At 38.9% G+C, this 15,603-nt stretch overlaps 1 protein-coding gene across 6 annotated transcripts in view; it reads right to left on the bottom strand.

Annotated features, from left to right (window-relative positions):
* gpatch8 (G patch domain containing 8) overlaps nucleotides 1–15,603 on the bottom strand; it is a 26,663-nt gene extending 11,060 nt beyond the window's left edge. For 2 of the 6 annotated variants that reach the window (XM_079253413.1, XM_079253410.1), the window contains exons 1-5: nucleotides 15,522–15,582; nucleotides 12,322–12,399; nucleotides 11,398–11,433; nucleotides 7,827–7,845; nucleotides 4,814–4,886 (exon numbers count right to left, since the gene is read on the bottom strand). Coding sequence is in view for 3 of the 6 variants with exons in the window: in XM_079253410.1 (XP_079109536.1) it covers nucleotides 4,814–4,820 (7 nt within the window). In the remaining 3 variants the exon portion in view is untranslated. Of the gene's footprint in view, nucleotides 1–4,813; nucleotides 12,400–15,521 lie in introns of all 6 variants that reach the window. The other 4 variants (XM_079253412.1, XM_079253409.1, XM_079253408.1 and 1 more) reach the window with 3 other exon arrangements.

Here is a 15,603-nt window from a genome sequence, read left to right as displayed (position 1 = left end):
ACATGACACACATAAAAATGCACCTGAGAGAAGAGCCAGCAAGGCTTTGAGCAGTGCTTGTGAGTGAGTGAGTTCTGCATTGCTAAGAAATAGCCATTTAAAAAAAATAAAATAAAATAAAGATTACTGTGCACCTCTGCAGTCGTGCATTCACTTTTTCCCATGGAAGTGCTGTTTCAGTGTGTGACCTCAAACACTGCTTAAAGCCCCAGGTGAGTGACAGTTTGAGGCAGGCAGGAATGCACCTCTGGGACAAACATGCTGTGTGCAGGACGGGCAAAGAAACAGGGGGAGGATGGAAGCCTTTAACCATGGGGACAGAGATACTTAGAGGTGTAGAAGGGTGGAGAGGTTTTCCCTGTAAGTGGACTCTATGGCCCGGTAAGTAGCAGACACACACACACACACACTCACATACATCTCAGTCCCACTTAATGACCACACATACATACACGAGTTTCACAGGTTTAGAGGTAGAATCAGGTCAAACAAGCAGAGGGGAAAAACTTGTCTACTCTGCAAGCCATTCAAAGTCTGAGCCGTGGTTACAGCCAATCAGATTACCCAGCAGCAGCCACGGAAACTCAAGGAGGAAAAATAATCTAAAATACGTGGAGGTGATGATTCTAGGGGGGGTGTGAAGGAATCATGGCTTCCTAGATCTACCTTGATTTCAAATGGATCTTGATTCTTGGTTCAAATCGAAGCACTTTACTCTTGAGCAGATTGACATAAAGGTTTAGTGATTATGAAGCAAAGAGGAGGAAGCTGACAGAGGCCATTAGCCTATGATACACTGTAAAAAGGGGTGTTACACTGAGGTCAACTGCAGAGTGGGAGAAAGAAAACACACCCACACACGCATACTGACATACAGAGGGGGGGGGGGGGGGGGGGGGGGGGGGGTCCAACAAACCTTACCTAAAAAGGGGCAAAAGGGACAAAAGAAGAATAAGAACAAAGTCAATACAGTGAAAAACTTAAGAGGGGACAATGCTTTCACTTCAAATTTCATCAACCGTCTCTTCAGGCAAGGAGGACAGGAAAGGAGAGGAAGATCACAATGATTATCCAGCAGACTGCAATGAGATGTGATGATGCAGTTATTCTGTGAGCCTCTGAACAGAAATAGTGGGCCACACTGGGCCATTAATTCCTACACAACAACTGGACGGAATTTGCTGCAGTCTCATCTGCCCACAAAACAGGATGCTTATATAACTACATGAGCGGTGCCAGCGGCAAAAACAAGAGCACAGTCAGCCCCTGCAACGTGTTCTCTCCTCCACACAAAGCACACATCCTTATCACATCAAATAGTACACTATTCAACTGTTCAATGCCAGATGGAAAACAACTATGGACAGCGCATGCTAAGCTCTGAAGTTTCTGCTGTGTTGTTGGCCTCCATGCACTTGTCAGCATGCCTGGAATGAGCTTCCTGGTCTACTCTACTCTGCGTGGCCATGATCGAGTCGAGAATACCGACAAGATGACACATGGAACTGAGGCCATATATGTGCATGAAAGAGAGGTGCTAGGGCAGCAACAGCGCAGCTTAACATCCACTCGAGCAGACGCTCAAAGTAACTACAGGTCTCTGGATGATCACCAGTTCACGCCACATCTAAAATGACTCACGCACATGACTGGAAGCCATCACAGTGCCCCAGTTTTATCATTAGTACAAACAGAACTAGTTTTTCTTCTTTTTCTCCAACAGCTAAAAACATTTTCCATTAGATATGTGTAGAAATAGACACTTATAAAGACTTGGGTTAAAAACAATAATGCATACAGTCCAAGATAATATTTTTATGCCTGACATTTCACACTTTCAAGTCCTATTTCATGAAGTCAGCTGTGTATTCCTTAGTATACTAACTACCAGTATACCAACTACTAGTTGGTGTAAATGCACCTCTAAAGTGGCTGCTAGATGTAAAGAAATGACATGCCAGCAGACTGAGGAAGGACACTGAGCAAAAGTGTTGCAGGGGATGAGCATAGCCAAACAGAGATGCAAAAATGGGGGTGAAACTGAAATTGAACTCACATGAGCTTCCCAAACTGTCGGAGTACTCTACAAAAACGCTCAGAATAAATCAGAAATATGGAAGTGGTTTGGATTCAGAAAAACGATGAATAGGTTAAAGCCACATGTAAACTCCTAGAATGGGTTAGTCATTAACAAAATGAGAAACACGTCTAATAAACACGTCTAATTTGTTTAATCATCTGAAAAGGTGTCGCCCATACAACAAGTGCATGAAAATGGGTGGTTGGCTAAAGCAACTGGGTGCGCCAATTTTTTGCAACGCAATGTCAAACAGAAAAGCCTTATCTCACCATTTGTGGCTTCCACTCTATGTGAAAAGCATTCAAAAAGAAACAAAAAGTTATAACGGCACTAAACTAACAAACTTCAACTATCCATTATTATAGCTTTATGTTGCAGCTGAGAAATATATATTTCCAGATCTTTGAAATAACTTTTAAAACTGACATTATAAACAAACTATATTATGATTATGATTGATTGCATTTTTTTCCCCCTCAGACTAGCCTCTGAAAGCATGTCCAATTCAACACATGATATAAAATTATAAACCTGTCTACCCACTACAAGAATTAAAAAAAAAAACAAAAAAAAACAAAAAAAAACACTTCATTGACGACACATCTTCATACTATCCTATGACTGTTTAAATTTTTTTTGTAAATCATAGACCTGTTTACAGGGATATTTTACATATTCATGATTAAACCTGTGTGGCTTTCTTTGGATTTGTAACTTAAAAGCACAAAAAGTGCATTGGTTCAGTCCTTAAATGTAGTTTGCAAAGTTCAAGAATCTAAATGGAGGTGGAGCTTTGGGATCTGTCATTCAGTCGGGTACAAAAATCTCTGTTGTTCATTTTAATCTTTGGCAGCACAGTGTAATTTCTCCTACTATGGTCTTTTGTCCTCATCCCAGGCTCCATCTCTCTGTTGTTCAATCAAATTTAGCCTTTTAGGCCAAATTTATAGCCAAAATAAACCAAAGCAAACCAGGCAACAACAGATAATGGGAGCGGGCTCCCTGTTGTGATGGAAGCTCATATTTTCTACTGAGGAGATGCAACTGGAGAGTTTACAAGAAAGCAGTACGCTTGAGCCTGAGTTGTAATTTCATGGCAAAAAATAAATAAATAAGGCAGAAGTTAATGAAACTGTATAGATCAAAATGAAACCATAATATATGGTGGAGGATGTAGACAAGACTAAATGGAGAAATTCTATTGAAAACCCAAGCCTGCCAGAGATGTTTATGGACAATGCTGGACAACTTCATGCTGAGGCAGAGATCAGAGAAGATTGAAGATAAGAAAGATGCTCTAAAAGAAGCCAAGTTAAGATACTGTGAGCAGGAAAGCCAGTGAAGAACTAGGGAAGTGCTTTGTGGAAACATGCCAGTGCTCTGCACCACTTCCTCAGAGCCAATGAGCACAGCAGGTTTTAGCTAATGGGGTGCTAACGTCAACCAAGGCAACCCACACATTCAGCTATGTTCAGCCCTCTATCTCTGACAGCAAGTCAGTATCAACTAGGCCACTGAACTGCGCAGAACAACCCAGAGAAAGTTGACTTCATTACTGCAGCTTTGCAGGAAAGGTTTTCCATCAATGGATATAATTTTACTTGCAAGAATGACAAAGAATTACCACGTAATGTCTGGTGTGTGTCGTTTTAGCATCAATGTGATAATATTGTTCACAGTCCAGTTGGAGTAGCAGATAAAAGCATTTGCAAGCTACTCACACACTGGTTTTTAAGAATGGTGGAAATTTACTATTGCAGTTTTTGTAACAAAGCAACAATCTACAGCTACTGATGTGTGATTGTCTAGCAAAGACCAGATTTTATAACATTGTATTGCAGTAATAAGCCAACTTTAATTTTTTTTTTTTCTGTTTTGGACGACACCAACAAAATAACTACATTCCTATTTCTTAAAAAAAAATTTAAAAAAAGCAAAAGTTGATCTCTCACAAACTAAAACTGCTACTGCTAAACATGTAGAGCCTTGAGGAACAATCCCAACCCTCTTGAATTCAGAGATGGCTTTAAAGCAATTTGTTGACTATTTTGAGTTCTTTACATTCCAGTAAAGCTGCTGCCATGCTGAATTTTTTTCTGGTAAGTTGTTCAAAAGACAACCCTGTGTTATCAATTAAGGACCTTTAAGGAAAGCAGATGGCTAAATAGCAACAGCATTAACATTTTAATGCCTGTAACAAAGACAAAAATTCAACCTTGTAAGTCTATCAAATGTGTTTGTGAAAACACTCAGGACAAGATCTAAAACAAGTCAAACAAAGTGACATGATCAGAGAGCAGTTCATAACCAACTTTGGCTTTTTCAAGCTTGTGTCCCCACTATGCGGGATGTTAATTAAGTGAGGGGTGTTATCTCTGAACCAAACTGATAAACTAAATGACCACCATAAAAATATGCTATCTACCGATCAACATGGATTCCTCTTCACTCTAACAAGATGGGAACATTTTCTACCCTCGTCGAGTTTGAAAAAAATAGCAACACAACAACATTAAGCCCAGCTGGAATGATGTTTGTTTACATAATTACTCAAGAGGAAGGAGGTCAAAGAAAGGAAGTGAAGAGGAAAGAAAATCTGAGTTCAAACTAAAAAAAAATTTAAAAAAATAAAAAATCTAAATATTTGAGGGGGAAACAAAAAATTACAAGAGGTAGTGGCTCAGTGCCACTTGCATACATTGAACACCAGTGTGCTGCAGAGTGCGTTCTTACCCTGCATGGTTTTGCCAAGGCCTTGCCCCAACTTCCAGCCATGTTTCTGAAGCAGCCGGTGCCCGATGTTATCCTAGCAGAGAGAACAGAGGAGAAAAAAACCAAAAATATTCCAATAATAAGAACAGCTATACCCTGTGGGCATGGGTGAAAAAAACAGAAAAAACAAAATAAAAACACTCAAATCACTATCATCATCAGCACAACCACCACCACCATCACCATTGTCATTATTGTCATCACCTACAGCGTGTAACAATCAGTGTCTTCCAGCACAAGAAGTTTGAGGGCAGTTGGGGAAGAGGGATAAAGGCTGGGAGACTTGGATAAAGTTTAGGATTTTTTCTATGTCAAATATGTGAGGCTATATGTAGCCTGTACACTACAAGATATCCTCCTACGTTAGGAGTGCAATTTGAAAACCTTTTACAGGCCAAAAAATTGGGTAAGAGCAATTCTATTTGTCATGATTAAGATAAGTCACATTCACTAAAGTGAAAAGTTAGGAGGAAGAGGAGGAAGGAGGGGGCAATATATGTATCACACGCATACATATATGATCCACTACAGAATAAGATCTTAGTACACAAAGAAAAGTAACACAGAACAAGTATGGAAATCTAGCAATAACAACAAAATGAAGACCAGAAACTCCAAGCTTGCTGTGATTCTGTAACCATGACAAGGGAGCACCATGAAAACATATGCAGCTGTCACAAAAAATATAGCAAGAGGAAGAGACAGAAGTGGAGCTAGTGGGCCTTGGATTACCATTACAAGGCCCAGGGTGGACAAACTATGCATGTGTGAAGGAATACGTGGATGTGCAGGTGAAGAGAGGGACACACTGTGTGCAAATAGCCCCAACAGTGATACTAGAAACAACTGTTGTGCATGTTTTTGGACACCTCCGGCATCTTTAATCTGTTTCCGTTTGTCAGAATTAATGTCGATATTCTCATAGACATCATTAGTATTCTAAATAACTAAAAAAATGGATGACACTTTTGCATAGTTAGCATAATATGCACCGACAGCTTTACAAATTTCTGTAAATATCTTTCAAAGTGGAGCACCCAAAAATGTACACCTATGTGGTTTGGGTTGGGTTGGGTTGGGGGAGCATCTAGTTTAAAGTACTACTTTTTCCGCTATTTACTAATGATTCCTATGAGGAACGCTGCACAACTAACAAAGTGGAAAGCATCGCACAATGGATACTTAAAGAGGCAAGAGAGGTGTGCAAGAACATAGACATCAGGAATTCCTAGCACACTGTGGGGCCAAAAGTGCAGGTTGAAGACCGTTATATCAGTAGTATGGGTCAGCAACATAACAAAAACATTAAGTGAAATGCAAGACCGTCCCACCACTACACACTACAGTACATCCTCAAGCACAAATAAATAGGAAACAATGACATTTCTTTATAAGCGGTGTTTTCTGTTGTGATTATAACTATTCCAAGCTTGTCTATCATTCACCAGAGTGCTGCATTCTATCAAAAACCATACAAACAAAACAAAAAGGATATTTATAATCACAAAAAGACTGACATCAACTTTCACAAACAAAGTGAGGGGGTTGGGGAAAAAAAAAAAAAAAACAAAACTAACAGCATGCAGCTTTTTGTTAAAATGTTAACAAAAAGTGTCGTCGGTGTTAGTAGAGCACTGTGAGTGGTACACATACAGAGGGGCGGGCTGGGATTGGAGGGCAGGTTAACAAAACTCCAACTGTGTTAGTCTCGGGTGGATCAGGCACAGTGAGGAAGGTGATGGCTCAACGGGGCTCAATTAGTTCTCTTTGATAAGAGAGGAGATCAGGAAAATGGGCAGAACAGAGCAGGCTGAGCCATGATGAGGGTGAGTTGTAGGTGAGGTGAGCTGGGCTTTTATGGGTTAGAGCATGTGAAGGGAGTGGTAGCCTCAAACACTCAGCACACGCTGCATCTTCGCCCACAAAGTTTCAATTGGAATAATTTCTCTCTTTTTTTTTTTTTTTTTTTTTTTTTAAATTTTGGCAGTTCTAATCGCTTCTTATTCAAGAGCAAAGTGTTGCCTGTCTTTGCCATGTTTAATATATATCCAGGGAAAGATAAAACAAAAACACATAGTGTGGGTATTAACCTTCTGAAATAGCACTTTACTCTCCTAATTACCAAATACACCTAAATTTTCTGGCTGATGTTTGAATCCTTTACACAGATGCTGTTATTTTTCACCTCATTTCTTTTAGTTTAATCATTTTGCTCTTCCATTATTTGCATTTGGAGCCACGTGGACTCTGCGACTGCTGGATCCTTTCACCTCTGGGAGGAGAAAAGAAGAAACTGATGGTCATCACATGCTAAAATAACAACTAGAAGCAGCCAGCCCACATAAACGCATAAATGAGAAAACTGATAGCTGAGCACATGACCTGGTATGACTTGGTGCTGTTTAGTAGTTTCTGGCTATGATATGCGACTAATCATTCACAGTAATGCTGCAGAATTTGCTGCAATGAAAGAAGTTCTGCTTTTTCCTTTTACTACAGAATTATGTTGCAACAACACTTCCCAGGTAGCATGTTGCGGAAGTAGCTTTTGTATAAAGCTTTGAGGGGAGAAATGAAATACAGCAGATAAGAACTTGCTTGTGCAACATTTCCTTTACTCTACACTTATTTTCCAAAACAAAGCACAAAATGAACCGTAAACTTCTGAAAGCACCATCTGAAATGTTCTTCCACTTATAACTCTCTTTCATTGGGAGATATTAAAAAAAGTTAAAAAAAAACAAACTAAAAGAACAGCAATTATCAGGTTGGATGAGGCAACAGTTTGCAACTGCAGACATTAAGGAGATTGGGTTAAAATGGGCTCTGCAAAGGTTAGAGGGCAGAGATGAAGTGTAGACTGAGTGTTGGACAACAGATGAGTGCACCAAAAGAATAGACAGACAGACGGATGAAAGCAACGACGGCGAGTCCAACAGCAGTGCAAGTGGAGTGAAGGCATTTCCATACGAACCTGGCTTTAAAATACTGGGCTGTCAAAGAAACAGTCACACGTGACACAACGTAAGAAACCGGCCAAACGCTTTCAACTGCAATTCAGCTAGCTTCTCTAGTTCTTAAAAATGCAAATCTCTCTCTGCCTTTAAACATAATACTGTATACAAACAGAAAAGGTAGGCATTTCAATAAATCCACCATCTGATTGTTAATACAGGACAAAGGAAAAAATAGAAAATGTTATCTAAACAAAATAGATCTACAAGAGAGGGTGATCTAGAAAGTGTACAATGTGCTTTCAATGGCACACTGTATGGCAAAAGTTATGAATAAGGAAGTGATATGCAGGGGACCCGACCTAGAGACCTCAGAGTATTTAATTTCATTGTTTAAGTCTGTGCAGCCATGTAATGTTTCAGTATGTATCTGTATTGGTTTATCACTGTCAGAGAATATAGGGGTGTGAATCATGCAAAATACATACAAATATTTTTGTGTGTGTATATATATATATATATATATGTAACTACACTTTTTTTAAAACAGCGATGCACAATTTCTGAAGCAAGCCATAAAAAAAGAGCTGCTGGTAGACAGGCTCTGCTATCTGTTGCAGCTCCCCTGTGTTTAGGACTCAACATTCCTGCTAAGTGTCGGCTTTGGCAAGTGTGACTAAATGCAAACAACTGCTGAGGTGGACCAAAAGGCAAATGACGAAAACAGAAGTCCCATGTGGAGAGTAAATGGAGGAAAGTCAACATGTGCTGGAGTCATTGTTAAAGAATTAAAGATAAAGCCATACCTGATTAAATAATTCCATTTTAAATATCACACTTACCCCATTATAATGAAGCTCCAATTCAATAACTGGAAATTTACTGTACTCCAGTAATGTGGTCAGACTTTTTAGCCTCTGCTCTTGTTTTACTTGGAATACAAAATGCACTTGAAGAAGAGGAAGAGGAAGAAGGTCTCAGTCAAGACCCAGTATCCGTCACACATTTTGCTCACTGGATTAAAACTGGTGCTAAAAATATAGAACCTGTGGTGGTGTGTTAAAAAAAAAATTAAAAAAACAGTGCTGGCCTTGACTTTTTTTAATCTGTTACTTTCAATTGTGTTCGGTGAAAGATATCTAACCATTAACAGAGAAACAACTTGCAAGATATTTTTGGCAAAACGCAACATTTAATTAACAGCTGATTCAATTATAGCTCAAAGGTACTTTTGGGCCATAGCAACTGTATTCCTGAGAAAGTCAGTTGCATGAAACAGTAGAAAAAAGAAAAGAAGAAAAATTAATCTTCTTGAAGCCTACATGTGTTTCTTACATTTCCAGTTTATGTATGTGTGGTTTCTGTGGCTCTGAGGCTGCCCGCTGCATATCACTGTGGTACTGGGTCAAATAAGGGAAGGAAGGAAGATGGTAGGTTTAAAAGACTGGGAGGGGCAAGAGACGTGGGAGGAATGAGTTTGGGAGAAAACAAAAATTATAGTAGTGAGTAAGACAGTGTGTTGAGAAGAAATAGTACTGATGCTACCACATTAACACATGCAATGCAAAAACAATGTTAGAGAAAAATATCAAAGACCAAAGGGGAAAGACAGGAAGAGAGAAAAGAGATCCCAATAAAGTACCACAGACCTCTAGCTGCCTATAAATCACACACAATAAATGGCAGAGGAGGGGCTCCGAGAGGCTGGGCTGAAGCATTTGCTAACAGCTCCAACATGTAACATTAGTGGACAACAGCCACAGATACTTACAGCTATGCACTAAGGAGGCAGGAGTAAACTTGCCAACTAAAATGATACAACTATAAAACATATCTGGAAGTCTATCATGAGACAGATGCAAACAAATTTCACTTCTCTAATGATACTTTAACGATGCTAAAGGAATTGTGCTATAACTTTTTTGTAAACATTTTACATACTACTAAACCTTTGCCATTTCCACTATAAACTAGCACTGCAGTGCATTCAAGATATTTGGTATTATTTAAACAAATTTTCATGTGTGCCTTCTTTTGCTGCCTCACTTTAGAACTTAAAGCATAAAAAAAACTGTATGTCTCAGTATGGAGTAAATATTACTCTTTGTGACATACACTGCAACACAGCAGTGTTTCTACAAATGTGTGAAGAACTGTGTGACGCTGCAGCACAGCCCTCATCTCCCCTCCACAAATAATAGCGCAGGAGCAAATTAGCCACTAAAGCCAGGTGAGCAGGCCACCTCTCTTACTTTATTTTCCCTTTCTACCACCTATACATGGTTGATTAGCATTTTGTAGAACTGTGGAAAGTACATCACACCAAAACTTGGCCAGAAGAGAATAATTTTGGTGTTCCAGGCTCAATGAGCTCCTTATTATATGACAAAAATGCATTGGCAACAGAATAATCTTTTTCAACAAAAAAGCTAATTTCATTTTTCCCAATTGAAAGGACTAAAAGGACCTTATACACCAAGCCAACGCTGGGCTGTTGGGAGTGTCTGAAACTTAAGCAAACATCTTTCAGTTCAACTAAGTCATCTCACAGCAACCCAATTTATTTTAGTCCATTTATAACCAAATCAAAATCACTTCATTATATGATCTGCATAGTCCAATCCACTGTAACTGTTCATATAAACTCCCTTTTAGCAGGAAGGAAAACCGGAAAAATACAAAACTCAATGGTGTGATAATAAGCAAATGATGCCTAGTTTATAACTTAAAAAAAACTATCTGGTTGTTTGGTTTCCTTTCTGTTCTGAACAGCTCTAGATGGCAGGTCTAGGCTTATACAACTGAACAGGTCTTGGTATTGCGTCTGAATGATATGTTCAATATGGTAGGAGACCCTCTTGTTGACATAGATTTGGTGTATGTGAGCCCTTCCTCTTGCTCCCTGATAACAACTTTGTAACTGTCATCTACTGCCTGTGGTGTTTTACCAAGTAATATAAGAAGTTTTGTAATGAATAACTTTCTGAAAATGATGTACATTAAAACATAGTAAATCCTGGATGTTTTGAGGCCATTATCTTTCAACTGATTGTTGCTCTATTTACAAACCAAATAATTTAGGGATTAAACAATAATCACTCTGCAGACTTACAACTGATTAAAAAAAAAGCATGTATGCTTTGTTTACTGGTTGCCAATCCTATTTGACTGGTTCACAGAGCACTTTCATAATACCAAGAAGAGCATGTTTGATGCTGTTAAGGACAGAGGACTTTGGGCCTGCTCACCACAATGCTTCAGAGACAGAAAGGGGGATGGAGAGTGAGAAAGACAGACAGAAGAGAGCTGCCTGCGCTATTATTGATGTGCCTCTTCAGCGAAAAATGCAGTCCCAGTTGCACAAGCACCATGCCAGCACAGAATGACAGAGGGTACTGTACACCGAATCACTGTGTAGTAGGAAGGGAGCGGGAGCGAGAGAGAGAGAGAGAGAGAGAGAGGAGAGAATAGATGTAAAGTGTGATAGTTGTGAAACAGAAAGAGAAAGGTAGAGCGAGGGAAAGATAGTCAGAGAAGCGTTACAAGGACCCTAAAGATAGGAGTAAGGAAGCAGAGCGTGCAAATACAAACCGGGTCATTGCTGCTTAGCTAATAGGGGCCAATTCGCTGCAGGAGAGAAATGTCGAACACCCCAAGTTGTGTACAATAAGATAACTGTCCTATAAACACAAACACTATACACTAACACATAAATTCTAAAGCTACATTGATACACACTCACTCAAACACAAATGTAACCATTCATACCATCTAATGGGCAGTCTCCATGTCACTAAATGGGGTGGAATAAGCACTGCACAATGTTAACAGAAATTTGATCTGATGCAATACGACCAGATGTACAATATTTAATCTGGTTATATGCATTTCATCAATAAATACTGTAGGAAGAATTAACTTATAACTCATTTTCTCTGAAAGTGTTGTTTAGTTGCTTAACATCATAAAAATCTTTTTAAAACTGAACAGCTCTGTGTATCCACTTAACTCAAAACAGCTCTGCTTAGTAACGGGATATCTTGTCATTAGATCGCTTATTTTTTTAACTTGCATTAGTTTAAAAACTAACAAGAAACTACACTATTAAGATAACAGCCATTAATGACAGTGCTTCATCCACTCCATAAGTACAAAATCATCTCATCTCACAGTGCTAAGATGGCCAACAATGAACTAATGTGAGACAAAAGAATACAATGTTTATCTGTAAGCTCTACATAAAATCAGGAAGGTCTAGAAAATGTATTATCATTTTTATCTGTCACATAGAATATGGGGTAGGTAGGGGACAAGGGAAGGGGGCGGGGACTTAAAGGATATCAATGGACATAAGACAAATTCTACTGGATAGGTGGCGAATGTGTTCAGGGAAAAACTGGATGCATCTACACGGACAGTATGGAGTTAAAAGGTGCGCTTCTTATTTCTCCCTGGACCAATCATATCCACTCTCACAGCTGGTCCAATGGTGCGGGATGATGGATGCAACCTTACCGATTCGATGGGCTTGTCCAGGGATGCCTGCTCCAGCTCCAACTGGCCCTCCTCATACTGGTCAAAGTGATTTCCACCCTGACAGACAAGACAGATTTTAACAACAAAGCTGAAACATCTGTGAAATGAGAAGATAGCTGCCAACTGGCTGCTCAATGTGTAACTAAAATATTCTGAACTATCAAACCACTAGAAAGAAATCAAGAATAGAAGAAATGTTCAAAACATGAAGAGTTACATCATTTGGCCTAAATGAGTCAATCTCATAAAAATGAATATTCATGAGTATGTCCACACAGAATCAAGCAGTATCTATTTGTATGCGTTTTATACCATGGTCTGCTACATCATCACAACATGTTCCATTAAGTTTAAACTGTGACATATAAATGAATCTTTTATGACTAAATATAGTGAGTAAAGTGCAGGTGTTTTACTTAGTTTAAAGCCATACCTCAACATTCACTTTCTCTCTTTTTTGTTAGATATATTTAATGACAGACAGGGAAGGAAAACTTAATCTGGATATCTTGTTGCCCAAAGCCTTAAGTGTTGCTTTACAGAAAGTGTATGTTTATATTTAAGCCCATGGCCTGTGTCAGATGGTGGATGAGTAATGGGCTTGCCAGCCCAATCAAAGAAGAAAGTTTATAGAGCAGTTCTGCTCTCAACAAGATGGCTGCCTTCCTCATCTTTAGCAGCAGAGGAGAGTGGAAGGTCATGTTTGTGAGTGTTTCTCCTCTTTTTTTCTTTTCTTTTTTTTTTTTTTAATTTCCTGACCTTAGCAAAAGCAGAATATGGAGCGATTCCAAAAATATCCCATGGTGATTCATGACGTGTGCTACGTGCATAAAGAACAAGGTGATAGATCAGTGAAATGCAACTTCACACAAACCACACTGAATTTAGATTTTCTATTTCATATCAAGTCTGTGTGAAGTACTATCCATTTACTTTATTTACATAATGACTTCACACACTGAAGATGACTAAAAATGTTCATAGTACTTATTGAAACTGAAGAAAACATGTCCTCAAACACTGAAATGGCAGGTCTGTGCAAAGGCTTTATCCAGTATATTCTCAAGGGAACCTGCAGAATCAGCTCACTACAAAGAGACGACTTGATGCCACACTGGAAGTCATTAATTCCAGTGAAACAGAACCCTGCATCAGCATGAGTAAAACCAGGGATTATGAAAAGAGGAGATGCAGGAAGAGAAGCAAAAGATTTATTTATGAACAAATCAATGGCTCCTTGCTCTAACCTCCCCCTGGCTTTCTGCTCAGACCTCTTAACATACCATCAGTACCGCCCAACATTTTCATGATGTGACTTCTTATTACGACTGCAAATTGTTTGCTTATCAATCTGACTCTGAATGACAATTTCCACAAAAATTATGCAGAAATTATCTTTATTTGAATCTATAATGTGTGCTATATAGTATAATCCCATTTATTATAGTTTTGTGGATTGTTTGTACTGATAAACATTAAAAGACTAGCAGGCTACTGCTATGTAAGCAGGTGCTCATGCATGCATTTAAAGATTTCCTGTAATGGCATGCTAAAACTCCAGCAAAATCAGACAAAGATGCTGGGCTGCCTGTACCCTAGATTTTAGTTAGACCATCTGTGGGTGTCTCCTGGACCGTGTTGCTTGGCAGCAAGCTTTAATCCATGGAGTCAGGGAGAAACTTTCTGAATACTGAGGCATATGAATGCCTTCACAGCAAATCTCTCGCACAGAGCTCCACTGTGCTGAGCTAAAGCTACTCTCAACAGACTCATTCAGACCTCCCTGCAATTCACCTCTCACTAACAAAACAGCTGAAAACACAGACCAACAGAAAAAAACAGCAAAAAAAAAAAGGGTGGGAAAACAGCAGATTTACAAGTTAAGGCTTATATGCATGCAAGTCATAATGAAATTTGTTGCATGTGAAGTCATTGACCTATATCTCCACAGTATTGCTCCTGCAAATCCTCTTTTACTTCAAAACAACCAGCTGTACGTTGATAATACAGCACAAGACTGAAATGTTTCTTACAAAACCATGTTAAATTGTGAATATTACTCGCAGGAATAACTTAAAAACAATTTTAAAGCAGACACTTGTGTATCCCTTTAAATGACAGTTTGTAAACGGAACAATTCACTGGCCCTATAGCCCTGAAACCAAACAACAACAACAAAAAAAAGCCATGATAATCAGGATTACTTTGCAGGCAATGCTTAGTTTGGCTTTGCCAGGGTGTGGTCTCAGATCTTAGATAGGACAGTGAAAAACAAATGGCCCAAACCTAGACAGTAAAATTCACCAATGTCCCTATTCTTTTTTGAGAAAGCGATGTGAAGATGATGTTAACAACCATTAATGGCCAAGTTAATACATTTAAAAGTGAAATTCACCATGAAACAGAATTGTTAGACACAATCTGTCTCCAGGGTATTTTGTTTGTTTGATTCTTTAGCTTGTTTGTTTCAAAGCAAAACAGTCCAACAACATCAATAAGAAAAACAAAGTCAGATCCATTTACAAGACCAAAAACAGATTGGTCACATTTTACATTGACGTTAAGATAATCATGACATAAATGGCAGAAGGCAAGTTGTTCTAATCCATTGTCATCCATGTTCAAACTTGCACTTTGCTTGCTTTCGAATAACACTAGATGCAATATTAAAGTGTGAGAAAGATTATCATTTCAGGATAAATGTGAACATTTTAATCCATTGCTGTTTCAATTCATTTATCAAAATGATGTAGCAATTTCTACTAATACTGTTGCAGCACCTCAATGCGTTTACAAGCTAGCCATCTGCTAACCAGCTACACATCGTTAGCATATGTCGATAAACATCCAGCAAGGTCATTAACGACCGAACTGGTCGTTAGTAGAGATTTAGCCATTGAATGGTTAATATGGTTTAAGCAGTAGGAAGGGCGGTTATTGAAGCTGAAAACCCGTGACAAGAACCTACAGATGACATTAGGAGAGTTAATATCAAAAGAGCCGCAGTGTACTAGCATTAACTAAGCTAGCTTGCAGTGCTAGCAAGAATGTAGACCGAAACACAGACAGCTGTTGGTAGAATATTTCTATTTTCATGGCGTTTAAAGCTGCACTAATGTTCTGATACATCTGAACTTGCAAGAAGCAGCGCAAATGGTTAATTGTTTGCCATGCATTACCTGGAAATCACGCTCTTCGTTAAACCTAGAGAACCTGTCGGCCATTTTCTGTATACAGCAGCAGCTTCTCCTTTCGTCTCGA

Source organism: Telmatherina bonti (assembly GCF_933228915.1).
Source record: "Telmatherina bonti genome assembly, chromosome: 14".
Classification (NCBI taxonomy): Eukaryota; Metazoa; Chordata; class Actinopteri; order Atheriniformes; family Telmatherinidae; genus Telmatherina; species Telmatherina bonti.
Note: the sequence above shows the minus strand (reverse complement) of the source record. Positions and strands in the feature narration are given on the sequence as shown.